The following is a 27,939-nucleotide window of genomic DNA, read 5'->3' as shown; positions in this document are numbered from 1 at the left end:
GTTCAGCATGGACTAGAAGGGCCGAGATGGCCTGTTTCCGTGCTGTAATTGTTATATGGTTATATGGCTTATTTAAAATGGAGTGTGAAGATCAATGTAGAAAAAAGAGTGGCAAAGGTTGGATTTATCTTGGAAAGACCTGGAAGAGATGCAATGGGGCAAATCGTCTCCTTTTGTGCCAGAAAATATGTGTTTGCATAGTTTCCCTGAACTTTGCCTGTTTGAGCTCCCTCTCTTGCACTCTTTTAAACTTCTTCAGAATCATACGTTGACATTGTAATTGTGTGCTCTGTCCATTGGATTGAGTTTCATGCTTTAGGGATTGTTATATCAGGAAAATATAAGGAGAATGGGCCTCTATTCTCTGGTGTTTGTTCTCATTCTCCATTCCTCCACATGTCTGATAGCCATTAGATCTCCTGGAACCGAATCTTCCCAGCCATTGCCCAACCTAAGACACAGGACTCTAATTCCTGTTCCTCTTTACTCCCCAATGCTCCCCAGCTTCCATGACTACGGCAGTGGGAAATGATATTCCCTATACTGTGCACCTACAATACCACCACCTTCTGGTCCACAAGCGCTGCTGGTAAGGCAGTTATTTGTTGCTACCAGCCAATATCTCCAATTGTCATTTGTCACCCTTTCTGAAGCCAAGAATCAGCCCATTGGCATAAGAATGTATCTCGGAACTTGCTTCTAGTGGGTTTGTTGGATTGGAATTAAACTGGAACTCATTCAATTGGAACTCATTGAAGGTTAAGTAGGTTCAGGTTTCTGAACCTTTATATTGTTAACCTCCATTCCAGGAAATGCAGTCTCTTTGCCCTTGTAGGTTATTTGATCAAGAGGCTGCCAGCATTCCTTTAAGCTCATGGTTAGACCATGGGTGAACCTGTAAAACCAGTTAGACTTTGCAAGCATTGACATGCTTAAGCAAGCTTATAAAATGAGCTCTGGAGCTGCTGCTGTGCCCTTTTCTCAATGCTAAAACTAACTTTGCACCCACGGGTCTTGAAAAATGTTTCCACTGATTTCAATGGTGGCCTGAACACAAGTATTAACAAGGCATAAGACTGACAACAGAGCTGATTATATTTACACCCAGTTAATGTTCTTGTCTCCAAGCCATTTGCAGGAATGTTGTCAGCTAAATAGGTAGCAAATAAAACGAGTACTTATTACTATAAGTTTGAGGGGGTCAGTGACAAAAGATAGGTTGTATATTTGTAAATATTATTTGCTTAGATGGATTTCACAGTTGACAATCCTGCCTGAAAGTTATTTTCTAACAACTTACAAGTTAATTTTTTTATAGTATGTATTTATACATATATAAACAGCAGCAATTCAGCATAACTGAAAATAGTTTTGATTATTTGAGTTGCTTTTGTTTCCTTGTCCCACATAACTGAAAAGTTTCCACTTCCTGCACCTACTGTGGGATGTAACCAAGACTCATAGTAATTTCATACTTTCCCAGATGCAGGAGGGCACAAACCCCCATAATCTTTTCCTCTTCTACATATTTTGACTTTTAGCAACATAAATCTGTGACCTTTGTTTTTTTTAATTTAACTTGTATCGTGTATGCTGACCCTTGTTTTCATACTTTGAAATGGATATGTAACCCATTGCAGTAGGGTATTGAAATATTCCTGCATGGGACATCTTGAGGTTTGGTCTATCATTTATGAACGTTTAGGTTATAAAACATTTTTGCACATTATGTCATTGACTGCGGGAGATGACAACGTAGTAGTGAGAGGAACAGGGTAGAGTGCTGAGAATAATCAGTGTTGTCCCTTAATTTTGAAATTTAACATTAAATGGGATCTGTACAAAAACTTAGAAGAGGGTGAAATTGATTTCTTAACTTCACCGCTGAACAGGATACAGAAGGAGAAATATAAGGGTAGATGAGTTAGGAGAGAGAATAAAATACCTTTAAAACTTAGAAAATTGTTGTCAAATAGACAAAAGGTGCTTCTCCCAGTGATGGCATTGCTAACTGTGCCCAGTCTGAGGACCAGTTGATATCCAGATGTACCCAGTCTGTGAAAGCCAAGGTGAAACCAAGAGTGGGACATTGTTTTGGAGATTCCACATAAGAGAGTCGGCAGGCTGTATTGTTGAACAGCTTCCAACAACTTGCTGGAAGTTGTTGGAAGATGTTCTCATTCAGACAATGTATGCCATTCAGACTTTGCTATTCTTTTAGAAGAATCAGGCAGAAAGAAAAAGGTTCCTCAGATGAAAATCTACTGGATGAATGCAGAGCTTTCTTAAATGTGACTAGTTTATTCTTATCCCTTTCAGGGTGACGTAGTAAGGTTGTTTCATGCTGAACAAGAGAAATTCCTCACATGTGATGAATACAAATCCAAGCTGCATGTCTTTCTGCGTACAACACTACGCCAATCTGCCACCTCGGCAACCAGCTCAAATGCTCTCTGGGAAGTTGAGGTAATTTTGATTATATGGAAAATGTTCTTATTTATATTGCACAATGTCATATAAATGTCATTTGCTCCAATAGATCATCACGAGGTAATTTTGATTATATGGAAAATGTTCTTATTTATATTGCACAATGTCATATAAATGTCATTTGCTCCAATAGATCATCACAAAATTATACATTTATAATTAGATTTATTTAACACAAATAAAATAGTGTAAAGAATCACCAAGATTCAGTAGACTCAGAATCAGAGCCAGGTCCATTGACGTTGACATATGTCATGAAATGTATGAATATGAATTTTATTTTGTGGCAGCAATTCAGTGCAATACATCACAATTATGATAAATTACAATAAGAATATATAAAAGATAAATAAACAGTGAAAAAGAGAGCAAGATAGTGAGGTAATGTTCATGAGTTCATGGACTGTTCAGAAAATTGATGGTGGAGAGGAAGAAGCCATTCCTAAAACATTGAGCGTGTGTCTTCAGGCTGCTGGCCCTTCTTATTGATGGTAGTAATAAGAAAAGGACATTTCTTGGATGTTGTGGGTCCCTCCACAAAGGTTGCCGTACACCAAGCGGTCTGTGTCACCACGCTCCTTTATAGCTGTGAAGCTTGGGTAACCTACAAACCCTTGGGGCGCTTCCACATAAGCTGCCTCCAGCGCATCCTGGGAATTACCTGGCGTGAGCAGGTGCCTCACACTGAAATACTCGTAAAGACCAACTGCAGAAGTATTGAGGCCATGATCACCCAGTGTCAGCTGCAGTAGCTGGGGCACGTGATAAGGATGCCCCCATGTCGGCTACCCCGCAGAGTGTTATACGGCCAGGTACATCATGGTCGACGCTCAGCTGGAGGGCCGAAGAAGCGCTGTAAGGATTAGATGAAGAATGCTTTAAGGAAGTGCCGGATCAGACCTGAGGACCCGGAGGATGTTGCTGCTGACCGTAACAATTGGCGATAGCTGTGTAGGGATGGGGTTCATATTCTGGAGATGGAAAGAATAACCAGAAGAGAGCAGAAGAGAGCCAGGAGAAATGTAGCAATGGTTGCCATCACTACCACCACTACCACATATACATGTCCCACCTGCAATAGAGCTTGTGGGTCCAGGACAGGACTGTATAGTCATCAAAGATCTCACTGTTAAAAGAGTGGATGTCGTCAATAGATTCCGATGGACAATTGAAGACGAAGAAGAAGGGTCCTTAATGATAGATGCTGCCCTCTTTAGGCATCACGTTTTGAGGATATTCTCAATAGTGAGGAGGCTAGTGACCATGATGGAGCTGGATCACCAGTCTTAAATGCCACAGATGTAGCCCTCAGCAGTCTGTGAATCTCCTGGTTCATCCACAGCTTCTGGTTTGAGTATGTCTGGTATGTTCTGGAATGCACATGCTCATCGGCACAGGCCTTGATGAAGCCAGTGACGACCGTGGCATATTCATTCAGATGCGAAGATGAATCCAGAAAGCTGAGCACAACAGAAATAAATGTGAATCAAACAGTATTTATCCCAGCACAGTTTCTTAGAGAAAAGTATCTATTTGAACTGGAGCAAGTCCTAACTAGCTGAATCTCATTTTCAGTCTCATGAGATATATGTGAAAAATAAACAGAAATCCTGCACTAGGTGGATAGATAGATAGATATTTTATTGATCCCAAAGGAAATTACTGCTATGATATACTCCAGCCTGAAGAATTGCTTCCTCAGGGAACATTATGAGAGAGAGCTTTGGGTATTGACAACAACTGGTGGAGAAGAAATTCCTTCTGCCTGTCTTGTCAAAATGGAGGATAGCACAGAAGGAGGCTGTTCAGCCCATTGAGTCCATGCTGGCTCCTTGAAGAGCAATTTCATCGATTATATTCCCCTGTGCCCCTCAGGAGCTCAGCTGCTCTGTGACACAGGCCACAAGCCAAATGCAGACATGTTTGAGATAAATAGTCTGTTGAAGAAATGGATGACTGCTCACTTAAAAAATAAGTAAAATGCTTAATATCATCTTATTACTAGATGCACTAGTAAATTCAAGTGAGTGTATGACAGCATTTAGTAATTCAAGGTTACCAAACTTTTTCACAATTGTATTGAATTTGAGACCTACAGCGTGTATCTATGATTTACCTGTGGAGCACTTCTTAGTTATCAGTCAGGACAAGTTATTGCCACTTTCTTTTCCTTCTTATGCATGTCATACATAATATATTTAAACAACTTTAATCTTATTTGGAGATAATTGTTGCACCGTCTTGTCATGTGACTTTGTGATGTTGCTTGCTTCCTTCTGCAAATGATGTGCAGTCACTGAGCTAAGGCATCCATTGTTCTGAACAATAACCGAGCCCATTCTTCTTGCAGGTTGTCCACCATGACCCTTGCAGAAGTGGCGCTGGCCACTGGAACAGCCTCTACAGGTTCAAGCATTTAGCTACAGGCCACTACTTGGCTGCTGAGGTATGATGCAATACTCTTTTCCGTTCTGGTTGTCTCATTAAGGGAAGGATGGAATGCATTGAGTGAGGGTGCAGAGGAGATTTTCCAGGACTTCTGTCTGGATTAGAAAAATGTCTTGGCCGGGTAGGTTGAATGACAGACTGGCTTACTGGCATTTAGGGCAGGAATGAAGGTCCTCCATCTCTGGCGATGTTCCGGGCTTCCTTCATTGCGTCAGTAGCTTCCTCTTGATTTTCACTACTGTCAGTCATGCAAGTCCTGGTTGGAGACTCAGGAATACCATCAGACTCAGATGAAGAATGATTCTTCACTGCTGTTTCTGTAACAGTTATGTTTTGCCGGTCAGATTTGTTAGCCCTGAGCTGAACCCCCGAACCTGGAGGACCGGTGGACCACTGTTGATCTGTTTGGCATAGGTGGACCCTACCAAGTGTCAAAGCACAAAGCCCTGACTCCAGCCAACATGGCTCTCCTGCCATTGAGGCATGCAAGCCTCTAAACCACGACAAGATTGTGGTCCTCTTGGAGGATATGTTGAGAGAGTTAGGGCTTTGTTCCTTGGAGTGACAGAAGATGAATGATGAATTTTTGGAGCCGTTTAAGACTATGAGAGGCATAGACAGAGCAGACAGCCAGCACCTTTTTCCCAGGATGCCAATGGTCAGTACCAGAGGACATCCATGTAAGGTGAAGGAAAGATAAGTTTTTTTTTACACGGAGAATGGTGGGTGTATGGAATGTAGTGCTGGGATGGTGGTAGAGGGTGATGCAATACGAATATTTAAAAGAGCCTTAAGTAGGTACACGGATATATGCAAAATGGAGGGTTAATGGGTTATGCACACAAAATGCCCGAGGCAGTCTGCAGGCCAAACAGCATCTGTGGAGAAGAATAACGAGCCGAGACCCACTCCTGCCCAATCACCACCTCCTTCACCACCAAACAGGGCCCCAAATAGTCCTTCCAGGTGAGGCAGTGCTTCACCTATGAATCTTTTGGGATTATATAATGTGCTCCTGGTGCAGGCTCCTTTACTTAGGTAAGAGCCGATGCAGATTGGGGGATTGCACTGTCGAGCACATTCCTTCCATCTGCAGCAAGCAGGATTTTCTGGAGGCCTATTATTTTAATTCTACTGCCCATCCCATTTTGACACGTTGGCCCAGGCCCTCCCCTAGTGTCACAATGAGGAAACTCTCGGACTGGAGGAGCGACACCTCATATTCCATCTGGGTAGCATCCAAACCTGACTGCATGAACATCAATTTCTCAAACTTCTGATAATTTCTCCTGCCTCCTCGTCATCTGTTTTTTTTCCATTCCCCATTCTGGCTCCCCTCTTACCCCTTCTTTTCTCACTTGCCCATCACCTCCCTCTTTTGCCTTTCTTCCTTACCTTTTTTCCATGGTCCAATCTTGTCTCCTATCAGACTCCTTCTTCTCCAGCCCTTTACATTTTCCATCTATCACCTCCTAGCTTCTTACTTCACCCCTTCCCCCTCACCTGGTTTCACCTATCACCTTCCAGCTTGTCCTCCTTTCCCTCCCCTACCTTCTTACATCTGGCTTCTTTCCCTTTCCCTTCCAGTCTTGATTAAGGGTCTCAACACAAAACATTGGCTTTTATTCCTCTCCATAGATGCTTCCTGACCTGCTGATTTCTTCCAGCACCTTGTCTGTGTTACTCTGGATTTCCAGCATCTCTTGGGGTTATGGGGTTTGTATGAGGGAAGGGTTGGATTGTCTGTTGAGTAGATTTATGTAGATGGGCACAACATTGTGGGCTGAAGGGCTGTACTGTTCAACATATTTTCTAATACGTCAAGAGGCGAAAATCTCAATTCCTGGATCTTTCTGAGAAACTGTGAGCACGTGGCTTTTTTTTTTACAAACTAGTATCGTATATCAAATTGAATCTTACCCACCTTGGTATAAATAACAAAGTTATTGATACAAGAGCGCAAAACAAAATGGGCTCAATGTTAGTTATAATTGGAAGACTGAAAAGAATTCTGTTTCATGTTGCCATACAAATATTGGACTAGCGATTTCTTCCACTGCTTTTCACTTATTCTAAGTATTGTGAATGACTTATTGGAATAATCTGAGTGGAAGATCCAATACAGGAGAAGAATGTATTCCACTGTGAACACTGATTCAATAAAGGTTGTTTGAATCCCCACACAGGGTAGCCATGCCTATGACAATCAATAACTTGGAAATCTTTTTATCTTTGTTCAATCACACATCGGGCATTCTCAATATCTGCAATAATAAACCTAAACTTGTTCTCAATAACTGGACTGCAAGTGAGAAGAGAAGGGGTAAGAGGGGAGCTGGAATGGGAAGAAAGAGATGACGAGGAGGCGGGAGAAATGATCAGAAGTTTGGCACATCTTTTTTTTATATTACATGATTCAACTTCATGATAAAAAACACATAAAATAAGCTTGCACTTCGTGGCCAACTGCAAGAAATGCACAATATTGATTCTGACATACACTGAGCCTGAGTATGGAATATACTTGCAAATTTGTAAAATGCCACAATAGGAAGTTCCAGCTAGAATCAAATCATGTAATCGGAGGAACAGTTGATGAGGAAAAGCAAGAAATCAAACATTATTCAAAGTTCAAGTGCCAGTTGATAATGGAGAAAGAAACTGAGAAGGTAAATTCTGCTCAAGGTCAGAGACTGACTTTCATTTTCTGAAAATAATTTTGATGAACACTTATTACATGTATCAATGGACTGAGTGTGTTATGTGTAATGCTGTTAGAATATGAGTTATGTTTTTGAGAGCTCTGTGTCTATGGTAAGATTCTGTAAAATATCAGAATGACAGATAGAGGAAGATACAACTTCACGATTTAATCACTCTTAAGCAAACATGGCTTCCAGTCTGTAAGAATAAAAGGCAAGAGAATGTTACAGTTGAGTTGAGGAACTTATAGAGGCCTTAAGTGAGAGTGAATAGTTTTATACTGGAACATTATGCCTTTTCTGATGAGTTCATGACTGCACTTTAAAGCTAGAGGTGAATAAACATGACAGCTTAGAAATTGGTTTCATTTGCACACATTTTCCATGCAAAAATCATGCATAAAACATTTTTGTCTGCATTAGCATATGCTGGGGATCATTCCCAAGTGAAATCACACCAGTTGGGAAATTAGATCGTATAGTTCATGGTGTACAGCTGACATTTGACCGCTGTTAATCATGCAGCTGAAGATTTTCATGTGTAAGACACTGCAGGAGCTCGTCCTTGTGTAAACTAGACTTTTTGGCTATAACCCTATGACCTTTGCTAAACACTCAGAACAGAGTGCACTGCCAACGTGTCATAGTGCCAAGATTCAAGCCTGACCTTAGACCTTGCCTGTGTGGAGGTGCGTGGTCTCCCCGTGACTGAGTGCATTTCTTCTGGGTACTCCAGGTACCTCCCCCATCCCAAAGGTGTGTAGATTGGTAAATTAATTTTGCTCCATAAATTTCCCTTCCATTCACGGTCCCCTTTATTCATTTCCAAGGTCTACTGTTCGCATCTAATTATTTTTGCAGCACCGTCAATGCATGTTAAATCCAGACTGATTAACAAAAATTTAAATCGTGAAAGACTTCAGCTGCTGGAAGTATTAAATGAAAACAGTAAATGTTGGATAAAAAATACTCAGCTTGACAGGTATTATTTATGGAAAGAGAAACATTAATATTTCATGTTAGAGTCCATTCATCAGAACTGAATTATTCACCGTGTTCTGTCTTGATTAAAAGCCACATCCACCCATCCTCTGCAACACAGACAAAATGCTGCAGGAACACTGCAGGCCAGGCAGCATCTGTGTCGACGTTTTGGGCCGAAACCCTTCAGCAGGACCAATCCTTTTCCCACCAGTAGAGAACCTAATGGAATTCATGCCTTTAAGTATGAAGACAGTAACTGCTGCTAATGATGCCTTGTATGGTAGAGCTGTACGTAGCGGCCTTTATTGGTATTAGGTAAATTATGACAGAGATGTAGAAGTTTCTCTTAGGGTTCTAATGATCAAAGCATTACAATCTAGATGGCTGTTTTTGCTTCAGAGACAATCTGCATCAAAGATACAGCAATAATCACCTAGCTTGTAATGTGGATGAGCACCAAACACCTCAGGCCTCTCCATTTTGAATCCTCTCATCTCTTGTGTACACATAAGGGTGTCCCTCACAAATTTGGCCTGTCATAGTACTGTACTACCTTGTGTGATCATCTGTCAACCCTTCATACATGGTCCTGGCACCCCTGGTAGCAGGGCAGAATGAAACATTTCTTGTTTTGCCTTGGCTGCAATATGATGTGCGTCCAAAGGCTTTTTCACAGCTTCTTATATTGATCATTGGAGATATTAGATATTCAGTCTGATAGAGTGCCCATTTGCACGTGCAGTGGGAAGAATTGTTGAGCGGAAATGAGGGAGGAGAGACGGTGTATCAGTCACTGCGAGTTTATGGGAAGAAAAATCCTGTCTTAGTTCCTGCAGCTGTCTTACAAGCAGATGAGGTTTCTTCTCCAGCAAATGCTGTTAGAGATTTCTTAGCCAGCCATAGCCTTGCAATCCAGGTTTAATGTTAGCGTAATGCTGTGTATCATTTGCTGAAGGACACCTAATGGAGTTTTACTGACAGGGCAAAATTTTCCAAACAGTGACCCACAAGATTCTGCAGATTCTGTAAATTTTGAGTAACAAATAAAATGCTGGAGAAACTCAGCCAGTTAGGCAGCATCTTTGGGGGGGGGGGGGGGGAATGGAAAGTCAACCATCCCTGTTGAAGGATCTTGCCCTGAAACATTGACTGCCCTCCTCCAAGGGTGCTGCCCGACCTGCTGAGTATTTCCCAGACAATGGTTGGAACAATTATGCAACATACCTTGCATCTGAGTGAAGTATGTGTTACATGTTTATCTTCTATTTTGATCTATTTTTTAAGTTATCCACCGCAAAACATGGTATTTTGATCAACAAATAAAAGGAGTAGAGGCTGCATTTATGTACCTTTATAAAATGGTGTTGTGATTTAATTGACATAAACTCTCTGCATATAAATTTCACTTCTGGTACTGCTCTGTGGGTATCTACACAGCATTCAGAGAGTAAAGTATGATATTGCCTTTGCTTTCTGTACCATTAAATTGAATAACTACTTTGGCTATATGTGGATAGACAAAACACTTGGAATTTTCACTTTTTATTAAAAGAGGTTTTTTTTAAATGGGGAGAAATCTCCAAGGATAAATAAGCACTTTTATTTAATTTCCTAAGAGTATATCATACTATTGCAAAGGTTCTGCTTGGTCTGGGAATTACTGCTGCACTGTTGGCAAACAAGCTTTCAACTTCATTATATGGCGTTATGTATTTTACTGGAGCATTTCAAAACCTCTTCCAAAAACAACGTGCAGGTCAGGCAGTATTTGCGAGAAGGGAAACAGATATAGCTTCAGTTGTGTGAACCGGAAATGAAAAAAAAAACACAAGGTTGGGGGGGGGGGACAATTTTTTTGTGGAAATAGAAATATAGTTAGCTTTTCAGGTTGGAGAAATTTAATCAGCTCCTTCTCCAGACTGGAGAAACAGTCTGCTTGTTGGAGCATCTGCACTTGGTCTGCAGGAGAGATGGAAAACCGATCTGTATGATGTAGCTAAGAAGGTGGGTGGAATAAATAGAGCATCTCTGACAAGGTGAGATTGTAATGTGTCAGCTAAGGAACAGTTACAGTCAGAGTAACATTTCTGTGTCTGGATAATATGTTGCTTATAGACTGTACGGCATGACCAACGAAGTGTAGAGAAAAAGAAAATCTGAGCCAAAATGATGATGACAGGCAAAAATTCCAGTTTTGATACAAGCAGGAACAGAGGGTTATTGGAAGGTGGAGAATTATATTTAAAATCCAACATATTTTAACATGCCCAGCTCCTTTGCCTTGTGTTGGGTTTTGTTGTGACAGTGCAGGAGTCCACAGGCAGAAAGGTCACTGTAGCAATGAGATTGATGAAACGAAGCAGCTCAGAGTCACCCCTGCAGACTTCTTCAAAGGTGCTCTTCAAAGTGATCATCAAATCTGCTCACAGTGGAGAGGCCCACAGTGTGAGCACTGAATGCTGCTCACAAGACTGGAAGAAGTGCAACTAAACTGCTTGGGACCCCGGATGGTAGGAAGGGAAGAGGTGAAAGGATGAACATTGCATGGAAAAGTGCAATATGACCTGCAGTTCACATCTTTAATTACACCCTTTCTCCCACTGGACAAAGCAAGAACCTGGTTCTCATCTTCCACCCCTTCAGCCTCTGCATTCAACAGATCATTCTTCACAATTTCAGCCAACTCCAACAATAATACATCACTATTCATATTTCCTTCCTCTTCATCAGCATTTCAAAGGATCACTCCCTTCTGAAATCCATGGTGCACTCTTCTTTTCCTTTCCTGTCCAATGGGTAGCTTCCACAAGATCCCCACTGCTGCTTTTTCAACCATCTCTAGCCACCCACCCCAGTCCTGATGGTCTAACTCTAATTCCCATATTGATCATGTGTTCTTTAAACTTCCTGCCCTAAAACAATCCCACTTTTTTCTTCTGGACTGATGCAATTCCTCCCCTCCTCACTCCAGCCTGAGGTTTCTCTCATAGTTCCCTTTACTCCTTCTCTCAACCTGGCCTGATGTTTTTTTTCTTTCTAGACAGCTCATGCACCACCTCCACACTGCCACGGTCTGATCTCCTCTCAATCAGACGTCTCATCCCTCATCTCACCTTCCCTCTGACTGATCCTGATCTCTAAGTGGTCTTCTTTTGCTTACCCATGCAACTTCCTCTCTACCCCCGGATTCTCTCACTCCTAAAGCCCAGCTGATTTCCTCTGCAAGCAGAGATACTTTATGGACAAAAGGTGTTTCTGTGCAAGGCCTGTGCCACTCTGTTCAAAGCCTTGGCTGTTAAATCGCTGGTGAAAACTCATGCAAAACTGACTGAGATCTGCCCCTCAATGTGGCAGCACTCTGAGTGGTACTGCCTGCACCCGTGTTTACAAAAAATTGTGCCAAGGGATTTCTGCTGAATGTCCCCCAGTATTGACCAGAAGAGTAGTTGCCAATTCCTGGAAAGATCTGGGGAATCTTGAAGGACTTTCATCCATATATTGGTGATAAGAAATTGAACAGTCTCGTTACATTTCAATGCACGCCGCACCTGGGCTGAGACAAAGAGGCATATAAAAGTTCCTACTAGCAACCGTGCTCCCTACATTCTATTAAATTCAAAAGTCCAACAAATCCACCTATGTTCATTCCAAAAAATGTCAAAACTAGTTTCCTTTCTCTTCTCCATTTTTGGTAATTGTTTTTCCTTATCAGTTTTATATATTTTTAATGGCATTTTTTGCAGAACTGTTGGGATATGTTGCCCAGATCGAGAATTTTTTGCGTATTTCTGTCTTTTGGACAAAATCAACTTAACCAGTTAAAACAGAACCTATTCATTACCCAGGGGCAGCCTCTATCCATAACTATAGGAATTGGTTTATTGTGAGACGTGAGAGAATAGGACCAATCAAGTGTGACAGTGGAAAAGTGAGTATGGAACAGGAGGAGATAGCAAAGATACTTAATGAATACTTTGCTTCAGTATTCACTATGGAAAAGGGTCTTGGCGATTGTAGGGATGATTTACAGCAGATTGAAAAGTTTAAGCATATAGACATGAAGAAAGAGGATGTGCTGGAGCTTTTGGAAAGCATCAAGTTGGATAAGTCTCTGGGACCAGTCAAGATGTACCCCAGGCTACTGTGGGAGGCGTGGGAGGAGATTGCTGAGCCTTTGGTGATGATCTTCACATCATCATTGAGGACAGGAGAGGTTCCAGAGGATTGGAAGGTTGTCCATGTTGTTCCCTTATTCAAGAAAGGGAGTAGAGATCGCCCAGGAAATTATAGACCAGTGAATCTTACTCCAGTGGTTAGTAAGTTGATGGAAAAGATCCTGAGAGGCAGGATTTATGAACATTTGGAGAGGCATAATATGAATAGGAGTAGAGAGCATGGCTTTGTCAAAGGCAGGTCATGCCTTACGAGCCTGATTGAACTTTTTGAGGATGTGACTAAACACATTGATGAAGGTAAAGCAGTAGATGTACTGTATATGGATTTATAAGGTACCCCATGCAAGGCTTATTGAGAAAGTCAGGAGGCATGGGATCCAAGAGGACCTTGCTTTGTGTATCCAGAGCTGGCTTGCATACAGAAGGCAAAGAGCAATTGTAGACGAGTCATATTCTGCATGGAGGTTGGTGACTAATGGTGTGCCTCAGGGATCTGTTCTGGGACGCCTTCTCTTCGTGATTTTTATAAATGACCTGGGTGAGGAGGTGGAAGGATGGGTTAGTAAAGTTGCTGATGACACAAAGGTTGGAGGTGTTGTGGGTAGTGTGGAGGGCAGTCAGAGGTTGCAGCGGGACATCGATAGATGCACAACTGGGCTGAGAAGTTCAACCCATGTAAGTGTTAGGTGGTTCATTTTGATAGGTCAATATGATGGCAGAATACAGTATTAATGGTAAGACACTTGGCAGTGTGGAGGATCAGAGGAATCTTGGAGTCTGAGTCCATAGGACGCTCAAAGCTACTGCCCAGGTTGACTCTGTGGTTAAGAAGGCATATGGTACATTGGCCTTCATCAACTGTGGGATTGTGTTTAAGAGCAGAGAGGTAATGTTACAGCTATATAGGAGCCTGGTCAGACCCCACTTGGAGTACTGTGCTCAGTTCTGGTCGCCTCACTATAGGAATGATGTGGAAATTATAGAAAGGGTGCAGAGGAGATTTACAAGGATGTGGCCTGGATTGGGGAGAATGCCTTATGAGAAAAGGTTGAGTGAACTTGGCCTTTTCTCCTTGGAGTGGCTGAGGATGAGAGGTGACCTGATAGAGGTGTATAAGATGATGAGAGGCATTGATCATATGGATAGTCAGAGGCTTTTTTTTCCAGGGCTGAAATGGCTAACGCGACAGGGCACATTCTTAACGTGCTGGGAAGTAGGTACAGAGGAGATGTAAGGGCTACGTTTTTTATGTGGAGAGTGGTGAGTGTGTGGAATGGGCTGCCGGCAACGTTGGTGGAGGTGGATATGATAGGGTCTTCTAAGAGACTCCTGGATAGGCACATGCAGCTTAGGAAAATAGAGGGCTATGGGTAACCCTACATAATTTCTAAAGTAAGTACATGTTCGGCACAGCTTTGTGGGCTGAAGGGCCTGTATTGTGCTGTAGGTTTTCTATGTTTCTATGTTTTCTATCAGTGTTACATGTAACAAAGTACCGTGAAAACATCTAGGCACAAATTTGAGTAGATAGAGATTTATTTTGTTATCTTGCTACCTACAGATAAATTCTGCATAATTCTACAATAAGTTTACCAGTGTTACAGTGCAGTGTAGTAGGTTATGTGAAAGAAAATTGTTGTATTGCTTGTTGCAAAAATGTTGATGCTTTTTTCTTTTATAAGCAGGAAGTAATTGTTTCACAATGTTGAATATCAATTTTATTTAGGAAAACGCAGGTTACAAAGGAGATGCCTCAGATTCAAAAGCTGCGGTAAGTTTTATTTACTGTGAAATTAATTGGAAGCCGAATTTGCCTAAGGTTCCATACTTGGTTAATCTGAGCCAGATTGATGTTATATTGTTGGATATATTCTCTCTAGAAACTGGGGTAGCCAAGAGGATATCCTTCATACACAATTTTTTTTCTTTTCTTCCACCTGTTCTCTATCATCAATCCAATTGGAAATAGAAGTGGTCCCCGACATGACATATGTTAACATTAAATAATAGTGATTCATTGTCCTGACACAGGACTGATAATAAAATGTGGAAAAGAATTTAGATCTTAAAGCATAGAGAAAAGGAAGGAACCTGAAAAGGCCTAGAGCAGGAGTCCAGGGCCAAGCATCTTGCTTACCTGATACTCTTGTTCATCACCCTAAGCATTTGCCCATTCCACCAAGAGTACAATGCTGTGTCATTGAGTGAATGGGAAAGCCTGCCAAGTATAGGGAGAAGGAATGGTTGAGGTAGGTACAGCGGTATCATTTGAGAAGCACTTGAATAGGTACTGGGAGGGTTGGGGCTTGGAGTCATAGGGGTCGAGCACAGGAAATTAGGACTAACTGAGTGGACACCATGGTTGGCATGGATTGGTTTGGCTGTAGGCCTTGTATCTGTGCTGTGCTGTTCTATAACTCATTCTACCACGTGTTTTATGGCAACTGATCAGATTTTTGACCATTGCACCTGAAACCGTAATCTTTGAAAGTTAATGGGATAGGAGCAGCAGGAATATAGGAACACCATGACATGTACCTATTCTTCCAAATTGGACGGTCAAATTCCTAAGTCAACATCCTGGATCTCTCTACCTGACAGCATTGTGAGAGCACTTTTACCACTGTTCTGCGACTCTTCAAGAAGGTGGCTCAAATTAATGATGGTGACTCACCCACAGCATCACAAGGGTAAAGAGACATGGGCTGTCTCACCCCTTGAATGAATATTTTATGAAATAGTCTGAGATGCTGCATGAGAGATTCCATATAGAATAAACACATTTCTATTCTTTATGGTAAGGTCACTTGGGAACCAGACTCAGAATCAGAATCAGACTTAAGTTTATTATCACTGGCATGTGTTATAAAATTTGTTAACAGTAGTACAATGCAATACATGATAACGTAGGAAGAAAACAAAAATAAAATAAATAAGTAAATCAAACCATGGATCTTATCAAGTTTATTCCCATTGGCATGTGTTGTGAAATTTGTTAACTTGCAATGCAATACATGATAATATAGAAAGAAAACAAAAATAAAAAAGAAGTAAATCAAATCATGGATCTTATGAACATGTGCAGGAGCCCTACTTGATAAAAGGTGGGAAGTTGTAAGTTGTGAGCTGATGGTTAGAATGAATTATGAGGTAAATCAACACTACTTGCAGGAGAATGTTGCTTTTTTCTGCTCTTCTGTCGAATATCCACTGACGTTTACAGAGTAATTGAACAAATCGAGTCTTACAGTTTTTATAGACCGTTCCACAGATTGCAAGCACGATGTGACTACGGTGATTTAGAGGTGATGAACGTGCAAGGAAATGTTCCAGTCTGGATTTTCCACTCTCTCATTAGGCAGAACCTAAAGCGCTGAATCGATCCAGCAAGAGAAAAGGAGGGGAGAAGATCCGGTACAGACTCGTGGCCGTTCCACATGGAAATGACATTGCAAGTCTGTTTGAGCAAGATCCAACTACTCTGCAGAAAAACGATTCATTTGTTCCCAGGTACTGTATGAATAATAGCAGGTTGCCTCTGCTGCTGAATTTCCTTCACCTCACTTCTTCCACTCACCTAGTCACGTGATACATTTCAATTTCAATCAATCTTCGCATTACAAAATGTCTGGAGGTTTAAAATCCTTGTCGTTTAATAACTATTTAAATTCTTATCTCTAAGTCTGAATTAGTGTATATGTAGATTGCGTGCTTTAGTCTGGAATGGATGCCTTTTTTAGTAAGACTTTTAATTGTGTTGATTGAATGTCCCATTTGGTAGTTTCCAAGTTGCACTAGCTCCTAAATGGTTTTGAATGAAAAAGGAATGACATTGTGCCCCAAGGTAACAATCGACATCTCTTGAGAAATTAAGATTCAGGTTTAGATTTATTTATTATGGAACCATGCATTAAAATGCGTCTTTTGTGTTAACAACCAACATGTATAAGGATGTGCTGGGGGCATTCTACAGGTCTTGCCATACTCCAGTGCCAGCACAGCATGCTGACGGTACTTGGCAGAACAACACAGAACACAGCAAACCAGAAAACAACAAATAACAAAACAAGCCCCTTTCCATCCTTCCACGCTCCCTCCCTCCCACACACCTGTACTTCAACTCCCGAGCTGGCCTTCAGTCTCCAGGCTTTGGCCATAAGCGCTTTGACTTCCAGACTGCCGATCAATCTTCGGGCTTCAGTCTTCAGTTTTGTCCCCTAGACTAGGCAATGACAGGGACCCTTGAACTCTGGGCTCATTGAGTGACTGGCCCTTATTCATCATCGTGCTTTCTTGTGCCTCCTTGCTCGCACAGACATCTGATCTGAGGACCCTCTGAACTGGGACATCAACAGATGTCCTCTGTGACCTGTCCATGTCATTGACCTTCATCTAGAGTCTTAGACTCCAGATCTCCTTTGTCACCACGTCCACACTGCTGTACTTCGAGATGAAGTCCTTTTAAATTATCCTTTTGATAAAGAGTACTGTCTCTAAATTTAGATTTCACATGTATTTGGTGTACCAGACAGGTAGTGCGTTCAGTGGTGATGCTGAACAAAGAAACTCCCTAAAATAAGTTGTAAAATTAGTAAGATTTCCCTTTAATAATGCGTAGGTTGCTTTTACCTTGAATGTTGCCTGGCTCCCAGGTCACTTTCATTGCAGTTAAAAAGCACGTTAAAGCAAGTCAGAGCCCAAAAGGGATCATCCTGACAGGCATTAGCTATTAAAACTGCGGCAGTGTCAGCTTAAAATGCAGGGCAGGGGTTGCGTGCATAGCCACATCAATCCTTTACTGTCAGTGGCCAGATGCCAGAACAAGGCACAGGCTAATAATTCTGGCAGAGTATCTGTGCCCTGGCAGAGTTTTGAAGTTCTGTTTTAGAATTTTGAGACAAAAAGTATGTGGACCCATGTAAGCTTAGACAGGCACATACAGAGAGGAATGCGTTGGCATCATTAATTGATGAACCCAATTTATTTTGTCACCCGGTTTGCTGTGTTTCACTGAGATTGAAAGACAAAGGGCATAGGCTGCCTATTATCGCTACAATTTCTATTGGTAATGCCGAGATGAGTATTGTGCACATTGATAATGTCATTAAACTGTGGTTGGTTTTAGCACAGATGCCAAGACTTCATCCTGATTTTTAAACGCAGACTTCTGAGGACCTTTAAAAATCGATTAATTGAAATGTTGAAGGTGTTTTTACTGCTGTGTCAGAATATTCAGGCGTTGGTGGGAGTTCCTTTCTCATCAGACTATCCATTAGCTTCTTGGGAGGTTTTGAGTGCAGACCAGAAATGAGATGGACAATTAACCTGATCAGATGAGTTGTTGTTTTCATCTCCTTTTCTGAGTAGGCAGGTTTCTGTGACATACTGTATGTGGCATAACTGGGTACCTGTTTCAGTAGATCTACCAGTGGACCAGTCCGAAGCAACAGCATTGATGAAAAGAAGCCCATCTGAAGTACAAGCAACAATTCAATAAAGGTCACTAGCAATTGAAGTGTGACTGCTTTTGTAGCTAGGACATCCCAGGATGTCAGGAACTAACAGATAATTTGTGGCAGGTCCTCTGATGCCAAATTAAATGGAAATTTGTCATAATCTTTGTCCAGACCAAATCCATAAAATATTTCTGCTATGATAACAATGTTATTCTGAGGCAATCTTTTGGTCAACTCTGAAACAAATTACTAGTGCAGTGAGTTTTAGTGCCAATGGCTATGGGCCAGACTCTCTTTTGCATTTTAGAGCCTGGACCTGCACTCCTGTAATTGTCCTATTTGAATGTCAATGCGATATTTACCTATTTCAACATAATAATCACCAGCTGGCAATCTTATGCAAGGAGACATCTCTGTGCAGAAGAATAGGTGGAAATTACAACCAAATTTTATTATTTATCTTCAAGATTAAGAAAAGTAAAACAAATCCTCAGTAGAATCACAGAATTTTATAGTAAAGAGAAATATAATTTATCCCCTTTGTTACTCCTTAATATGCCATTACTTCCCTTTTCATATTTAAATATTCTCTCACATAAAATTACATTATCATGAATTAAGGGAATAACATCAGTAATTTTGTGGGAACATTTGGAGCTGCTAATATTATGCTACTACAATGCTTGACTCTAAAACACAATATGGTTCAAACTCTTACCAATGATGTACCAAAGTTTGTGACTGAAACAAAAGACTTCTCTCAGATCAACAGTCAATTATTTAGAGTATAAATTCTTATATACAGTATAATAATGTCTCCCCCTCCCCTTCCTTGGTCAATCAGCTCAATTAGTTTTATTGCCTTTTAGAGAAGGACAATCAACGGCTATCTTGTCTCACTTCCTCTGATCCTGATTCTGTATGCTGAGCCCCTACACTCTCCCCCTTTCACAACCACTCCAAAGTCACCATCCCTCCTCCACTCCAGCCCCATTCACCTTCTTCAGCCTTCTCCCCTTCTTGCCCCCTTTCTCTATCCCACCCTATAATTTCTGTGAAGCAAGGAGACATTAGTAAACTATTTAGAAAACAGAACGTTAGGAAAATTGCAAACCCTGATGGTGTCTCGCCTGGTACTCTAAGGCACAGTACTGATCAGTGAAGATAGTTACCACTTCCCTGGTCCTGGACTGTTTCAAAGGTATTATAATCATTCCACTTTCCAATAAAGAGAAGCTCACTTGACTTAATGTTTATAGGCCAGTTGCTCTGGGTCCAGTTATTAGAAAAACCTTTGAATGTCTGATGTTGGCCTACTTTAAGTCCATTACTGATCCTCTTCTTGACACGCTGCAGTTTGCTTATAGAGCAAATCTCTCAGTTGAGGATGGAGTTAACTTGTGCCGTCATTACACTCTTCAATGTTTGGAATCCCTAACACCACGTATGTGAGAATCTTGTTTGTGGATTTTAGTTCCACCTTCAACACTATTGTTCTGGAGTTGTTCCACGAGCAAGTTAATCCAGCTAGTACCCTACAGTATCTGTCCATGGGTTACAAATTTCCTAACAGGAATGAAGCAATTCATAAGGCTGTGCTCCTACTTAACTGATCCATTCTCTGTAAGACCAGGTTCTCTCCAGAGCTGTGTTCTTACACCCCTCCTGTCTCACTTCATACAAATGACTGTACCTCTACAGACAAATCAATTAAAATCCTAAAGTTTGTAGCTGACACGGCTGTAGTTGGTCTCATCTCTGATAACGATATGACCTGCTATCGAAGGGAGGTGGACCATCTTGCAGCATGGTGTGCTCGTAATAACTTGGACCTTAATGCTAACAAAACAGTGGAAATGAGGATTGACTTCTGCCAACAAACCCCTACCTGCTCCCAACTGACTTAGAAATTAATAGTCAGGCTGTTTTTGTGGTTGAGTCATTCAAGTTCCTGGGGACTACCATGACCAATGCATGCATTGAAGTGGGACAATCATGTTGCACTCATCATTAGGAAAGCCCTGAAGAGATTGTTCTTCCTAAGCCAGCTTTACATCCCAGGACGTATCCTGATGAATTTTTACTCAGCCATCATTGAGAGTGTAGTGACCACCTCTATCACCGTTTGGTTTTCCGCCACCTCTCTCCCCAAGTCCAGGTTGCAGCGAGTGGTCCATTCAGCGGAGAAGTTCATTGGCTGTCAGCTGCTGACATTTGAAGACCTGTTCATCACCAGAGCAAAGAAAAGAGCTGAAAAAAAATGACTGCTGAATCCACCTACCCTAGCAGTCACCTATAAACCAAATTGCCATTGGGCAGATGCATCAGGACTACACGTCATCTCCTGTAGCTATCCAGCTTCTCAACAAAACTCTCACAGGTGTAATATCGTAACTGTCCCTGCACAGCATCCGTTATATAACCTTTCCTGCTCTCCTTGTCCTGTTTAATTATCGAGTCTGTTTACATACGTCCATTTATTATGTTCGATTATTGACGTTTGCGCATGTGGCTGTTCTGCTCACGGCTGTTTGCACTATTGTCTTGTAAATCGTGTTGTCTGTTGTGGTATTGCCCTGTGTTTTACGCTTGGCACCGGACCACAATCAATTCTGGTATGTTTCACATACTGGCAATAAAGTGATTCTGATTTAGATGTGTGTGTGTATGTATATATGAAAACTGTCCTTTTCAACTTCTACTGTTTTATTCAATATTTTAGGAATTCCTTTGTGAGATTACGGCATCTGTGCACCAACACATGGATTCAGAGCACAAATATTCCCATTGATACCGATGAAGAGAGACCGATCAGACTTATGGTATTTATTGAATTCTGGTTTCTCTGCCTAATTTTACCATTCAAGTTTATTTTGTAATAAATGTCCAACAATGGAGTGTTCGTATTAACCTATATTTAATCTACATCTGGTCTCTTTGTGCAGATGACCTGGTTTGATTAATCTTGTTGATTCAGATAAAAATACTGGATTTGTTAATATTTGCTTAAGTATACAATACTGTGCAAAGATCTTAGGCGCGTGCACACACACACACACACACACACACACACACACACACACACACACACACACTCACACACACACACAGATAGAGAGAGAGAGCACAATGCTGTATTTGTCAATGTGGGGCAAAGAGTGAGTTTGTGAATCTGGTGGGAGAAAAGGATGTTGGAATAATGAGGGTGAGACTGTGGGAGGGGTGTGGGGCAGGTGCCTGGGAGGGGGGTGGCATGGATGCAGACACACCCAGCTCTGAGGCACCAGGCAAGGCTATTTGGTTCCAAACAATTGGTTTATTGATCATTACAAAATGTCTCTCTGGTGCTTCCCACTCCCTCCTCTCTCCCATCTCCTTTTCCCAACATGATTCCCCTCCCCCTGTCCCATTCCAGCTCTTAGTCCACAATAGAGACTCATATCAGAATCAGGTTTATCATCACTCACATACGTCATGAAATGTGAAATTTTATTTGCAGCAGCAGCTTAAGTGTAAGATAAATTTTACAGTCTATCCCATCATTCTTGTGTGTGGGGAGATTTTGTTGCAAAAGTTGAAATGATATTCTATGTCCATGGGATGTAATTATACCTAGCAAAGAGGCCTATTATTGAAGAATGTCTTGCATTCCCTTATATTGTTCATTTCAATTTATGAGGAATTCCATGTAACAGGGTATGATTAAGTGAATCTGAATTGGCTCATTAGAGTTTACTGAATAATGATGAGAGGATGTGATATAATACCTTGGGAGAGATTGGGACATTAGTGCTCAGTGAGAAACAAGGCCTCAGGAGCAGACATCATCATTACTGAATTTCTAAAGCTTAGTGAAGATGAATTTCCATCACAGACTCATAGCCTGACCACCCTTTGGGAGGAGGAGGACACATCAGGTGACTTTGAAGATGCAGTAATGATAATTATCTGAGAGAAAGACAGAGCTCATAGTGGGTAACTATAGAGAGATCTCCATGTCTGTTGGGGTAAAGCACATTAGAATCATCAACCTCAACAATACTCAGAGATGGAGCAGAAACAAAACTTTATCAACCCCTGGAGACAAGAAAAGTGCTTTGAAATTCATTAGGATAAAACCCAATACTATGTGGTTTATGGATTTACTGTTTTTTTGTAATTTGTTTTTTTAATACCTGTTGTGGGGCTTTTTCTTCTGGGATGAAAATTGCACATTAGAAGTTTACATAAGGCCTTTAACTTCAGTTAACTAGGAGCACCAATTGAAATATCTTAAGTATACAGTTACACTTGGGTTGTATCCATTGAAAAGTTATCATAAAAATTTTGAAAATGTTGTATTTATTTGCAGCTTGGAACATGTCCCAGCAAGGAAGATAAAGAAGCTTTTGCCATCGTCTCTGTTCCAGTTTCAGAAATTCGAGACTTGGACTATGCGAATGATGCCAGCAAAATTTTAGGAACAATTGTTGAAAAACTAGAGCAAGGAACCTTAAATCACAATGACCGAAGGTAATTTTGAAACTGGCTTCCTACGAGGTTTATAGATGTCTTGTTTACTTGATTGCAGGGCTGTAGCCTACTCTTGTGAGAAAAAGGAGAAAACTCTCAAGATAATTAGCAGTTCAGATAGGGTCTGTGATGAAAGGAATGGAGCTGATGTTTTAGATCAATAACTTTTTAAATTAGTAATGGAAAACATTGGAGATGACAAAGTTTTAGCTGCAAAAAGTGCGAAAAGAGACAATCAACAAGCTCTTGGAAGTAATGAAATGCAGGGGAGGTTGAATGATGGAAAAAATAATAACGAGCCCTATGCTCGTTATTAGCTGGTTTATACCAGGGGAAATGTTGGTTAGATGGGAGAAGATGGAATAGTGAGCAAAATTGGCTGGAATTATGGAGCTCGATCTGAGAGCCAGCTTAACAACAAAAGCATTTTGTATTTAATATCTCATTCACTAAAAACTTGAGGTAATGCAGATTAGTTCTTTAATCTAGTCTTAAAAGCTAGGGCAAGGGAGATAAGATAAATTGAATGTTTAATAATTGGCTAGCAGCAAAATAGGTCAATTTATCTACATTAACCCAGACAAAGCTAAGCATCTGTCCTAAAGTGGGATAACATGCTTTCCAATTATTTTGTCTCTCGGAGCAATCTGTTTCAGTGAGCATGTTGGGTGGGGTAAGGCCAAAGTTGTATAAATGTGAAAAAAACAATTACAGTTCAGTATGCAAATTAGGTTTTTTTTGTCACCTGGAGCATTTTGCAAAATATTTTTATGCTGAAGTACATCTGTGCTGGATTTCACTGTTTTTCTGTGGTGATGATGATTAAGATTCCAAAATAGTTGGAATAAACTAAAATGGAGAGTAGGGAAATTAGGTACCAGCTTGTGAGAGCTGAGGAGGGAGCTGAGTGCATTATTTTAGTGAATTTTACATTAATGGTGAACATGTGGGGAAGAGCTGTAGATTGAACTCTGAATTCAGTCTTGATAATTTATCAGATGGTCTTCATTGGATTCTGTTTATCCTCTGCATGGGGTAAGCTTGAACACTACATGTTCTTTTTAAGTGCAAATGATGTTGGTGCTCAGATCATCACGTCCCCCTGAAGCAGGGGTTCCCAACCTGGGGCTCGCAGACCCCTCGGTTAATGGTAAGGCTTCATGACTTTGGACCGTAACAGGTATCCAGAAATCCAGAAGAACTTCACTTTTTTTTGTGCCCCTTCCATTATTTAAAATGTAGAAAATATGACTGTTGTGATCACCATTTAACAAATAATAACATTTTCATGTTGACTCCAGGCTGCTTGAGAAGTGATTTTCCTCTTGGTTGATGAGGCAAGTGTTAGTTGGGTTACGTAGGGTCACGCTAGATCAAGTATTCCCAGCCTGGGGACCGTATTAACGGTAGGAGTCCATAGCATAAAAAAAGTTGGGAACCCCTGCGCTAGATGAATGACAGAAATGGGCATTCAACCCAACCAGAGCATGCCAGTGTTTATGCAGCACATGATCCTCCACCCGCCTTTCATCATGTAAATTTCTCCATGATTTTCCCCAAGTCCCTTCTGTATTTTGTTATCCAGCTACATTAAGAAATACTCTGAAAGTCAGGTATACGGGGGGTGGCGGGGGGGGGGGGGGGGGGGGAGGCTCCAAGGGTTATGAGTCACCTGACTTATGGAAATCGGACTTTCTGCTAATTCCTCCAAATACTGTAAAGTATTTTTCAAGCTAGTAATAATAATAAAATGTTTTATGGTAGTTATTACTGACTAGATATGGGAAATGTTGGGATGATTGTTCAATGAAATGAAAGAAATATAGTAAGAAGACATGGAACAATACAATCTAGGTAGCCACAGAAAACAAAACTTACTGACTGACGAAGAACAGTTCTCTGGAATGGAGCCCTGGCCTAACGTAGGGACTACCTGCATAGTGTTAGGTTACAGATAAGCAATGTTAGTGTTGAATGATGGGCTGGACTAAAGAGGGTTACTGGGCGACTATGCTTCTTACATTATCAGCTGTTCTCACCTTTAACAGTTGCAGGAAGAGTTAAAACTGACCCTGCAAGAAATTTTGAAGACTGGAATCCTTTCCGCTGTTAACTCTCTTAACAGCTGAGTGAAGCCGTGAAGTAAATGGGAGAAGCTTATAGTCTGCAGTTTGTTGTATCATTTCCATGTTTGTCATAGTCTCATGCATTGGCTATGATAGTGCATATTGATATTCTCAAGTAACAAAACGCATGCAAGCTGATTCTCAGAGCAATCACAATCCTTGTAATCTATTCTGTCTCACATTGCCGCAACACCACTTGTACTGGGGGCTAATTCACAGCTGGCAATGAACCTTACAATCAGCAGGCCTTTGGCAAGCCGGATGAGTATCTGGGGGATGAAAAAATCCCCCTGAGTTTGAGGAGGGACTGCAAATGCCACATAGCGGAAGAGGTCAGAATCGAACCCAGTCTCGCTGGAGTTGTGAGACAGCTGCACTACCTGCAGTGACGCCGTGTTGACACTGCTGTGCTTACACCACACTCGCAGACTCCAAACTTTGTGCCTCACATTCCTGCATTTTACGCTGACTTGGGGAACAACTGATCATTTGCTCCCTGTGGCCTCTAACTTGCTCCGTTTTGCCAGCCGCCGTCGTCAGTGTGGAAATGCCGCCACGACGAGTATGGTGCGGGCCTGACCTCTATCTGAGTCAGGGAAACACGATTTCTCGCTGTCTTTGAGCTTTCTTACCTTCAATGAGTGACGATGATTTTGCATTATTATTTGTTTGTTACAGGTTTGCAATTAAATTATTGGAAGATCTTGTATTCTTTGTTGTGGATGTTCCCAACAATGGTCAGAATGTTCTGGACATCATCATGACAAAACCCAACAGAGAAAGACAAAAACTGATGCGAGAACAAAATATATTGAAGCAGGTATTTAATCAATACCATTAGTAACAATAAAATGAACTAGGTTAGACTAAACTATAATTACAGTAAAGACAACTGCTTTAATTTGATAGCATCCAAAGTAAACACGTCAAGTAAAACCGATACACTCACTTTACTCTTTTATTAATAGTCACTATGAGACTTTATTTAAGATTATTCTACAGTCATTCAATAAATTTGCTATAATTGCTACTCGAAGTTTTCTTTATAATTTCCAGAAAGGTCACGCAGTTTCCAGCTTTCCTTAATTAATAAGAATGTAGGTCAGAGTAGTTGTTACCTGTATACCTGTGAGAAAGAGATAACTCCATTGATAAGTACAATATTCTCCCAATCTTTCCATTTCTTACTGCAAGCAATTTTGGCTTTGACCCTACAATGCCTCACCGGATCCTTGGGTAATGATCTGTGGTCACTTTCTCTGGAGGGGCGTCTTCAACCTTCAAGTGAACCTACAGAACTTGATTACTTCCCAGTCAGTCTCTTACAGCACTGGCTCTCAGCTCCTCCTGTTGACGTGGTTAATTTGGTACATTTCCTCATCTGATAGTTACCCTGTTAAGGATTTGAATTGCATAGATGTATCTTTGGGTAATTTTGAAGGCCTAACTGCAAGTAACTGTCCTGTCAATAAGAATCAGTGCTAGCAGAAAAGAAATCGGTGTGACAGTTGGAATTATCCATAAATAGCCTGTCTGAGATGCTTATCAGAGACATTAAGTGATACAGCACAAATCATACCTTTGCCAACTGTTAAGTATCTGTCTATACTAATTCACATTAATTAGAACTTAGTCGTAGCTTACTGTGCCATAGAAACACAGCAAACCTACAGCACAATACAGGCCCATCGGCCAACAAAGCTGTGCCGAACATGTCCTTACCTTAGAAATTACCTAGGGTTACCCATAGCACTCTATTTTTTTCTGAGTTCCATGTACCTGTCCAGGAATCTCTTAAAAGACCCTATCGTATCCGCCTCCACCACTGTTGCCGGCAGCCCATTCCGCGCACTCATCACTCTGCATAAAAAACTTACCTCTGACATCTCCTCTGTACCTGCTTCCAAGCAGCTTAAAACTGTGCCCTCTCATGGTAGCAATTTCAGCCCTGGGAAAAACCCTTTGACTGTCCACACAATCAATGCCTGTCATCATCTTATACACCTCTGTCAGGTCACCTCGCATCCTCCGTCACTCCAAGGAGAAAAGGCCAAGTTCACTCAACCTATTCTCATAAGGCATGCTCCCCAATCCAGGCAACATCCTTGTAAATCTCCTCTGCACCATTTTTATGGTTTCCACATCCTTCCTATAGTGAGGCGACCAGAACTGAGCACAGTACTCCAAGTGGGGTCTGACCAGGGTCCTATATAGCTGCAGCGTTACCTCTCGGCTCCTAAACTCAGTCCCACAATTGATGAAGGCCAATGCACTGTATGCTTTCTTAACCACAGAGTAAAGCTGCACAGCTACTTTGAGTGTCTTATGGACTTGGACCCCAAGATCCCCCTGATCCTCCACACTGTCAAGAATCTTATCATTAATACTATATTCTGCCATCATACTTGACCTACCAAAATGAACCACCTCACACTTATCTGGGCTGAACTCCATCTGCCACTTCTCCACCCAGTTTTGCATCCTATCACTGTCCCGCAGTAACCTCTGACAGCCCTCCACATTACCCACAACACCCTCAAACTTTGTGTCATCAGCAAATTTACTAACCCATTCCTCCACTTCCTCGTCCAGGTCATTTATAAAAATCACGAAGAGTAGGGGTCCCAGAACAGATCCCTGAGGCACACCACTGGTGACTGACCTCCATGCAGAATATGACCTGTAAACAGCCACTCTTTGCCTTCTGTGGACAAGCCAATCCTGGATCCACAAAGCAATGCCTCCTTACTTTCTGAATGAGCCTTGCATGGGGTACCTTGTCAAATGCCTTTCTGAAATCCATATACAATACATCTACTGCTCTTCCTTCATCAATGTGTTTAGTCATATATGATTGAAGTGCATCTTAAGTGTCGTTGAAGTACCTCCCTCCACAGCTTTCCCAGTGGCACATTCCATATTGGAGTGCCGTGGTAGCGTAGGGGGGTCAGCCCAAAGCTGTTACAGTTCCTGGGGTCAGAGTTCAGAGTTCAATTTTGATGCCGTAGTAAGGAGTTTGTATGTCCTTCCTGTGATCACGTAGTTG

The 27,939-nt window shown here is 41.4% G+C and overlaps 1 protein-coding gene across 3 annotated transcripts in view; it reads left to right on the top strand.

The window, feature by feature from the left end:
- Positions 1-27,939, top strand: part of itpr3 (inositol 1,4,5-trisphosphate receptor, type 3) — a 310,863-nt gene that overhangs the window by 141,024 nt on the left and 141,900 nt on the right. For all 3 annotated transcript variants that reach the window (XM_073030432.1, XM_073030433.1, XM_073030431.1), the window contains exons 8-14: positions 2,320-2,466; positions 4,841-4,936; positions 14,526-14,570; positions 16,158-16,309; positions 20,978-21,077; positions 22,607-22,767; positions 25,572-25,713. In XM_073030432.1, coding sequence (XP_072886533.1) covers positions 2,320-2,466; positions 4,841-4,936; positions 14,526-14,570; positions 16,158-16,309; positions 20,978-21,077; positions 22,607-22,767; positions 25,572-25,713 — 843 coding nt within the window. The remainder of the gene's footprint in view (positions 1-2,319; positions 2,467-4,840; positions 4,937-14,525; positions 14,571-16,157; positions 16,310-20,977; positions 21,078-22,606; positions 22,768-25,571; positions 25,714-27,939) is intronic.

This window comes from Hemitrygon akajei, chromosome 27, assembly GCF_048418815.1.
Source record: "Hemitrygon akajei chromosome 27, sHemAka1.3, whole genome shotgun sequence".
Taxonomy (NCBI): Eukaryota; Metazoa; Chordata; class Chondrichthyes; order Myliobatiformes; family Dasyatidae; genus Hemitrygon; species Hemitrygon akajei.
The sequence above is the reverse complement of the archived record's forward strand: the minus strand, read 5'-3'. Positions and strand labels throughout refer to the sequence as shown.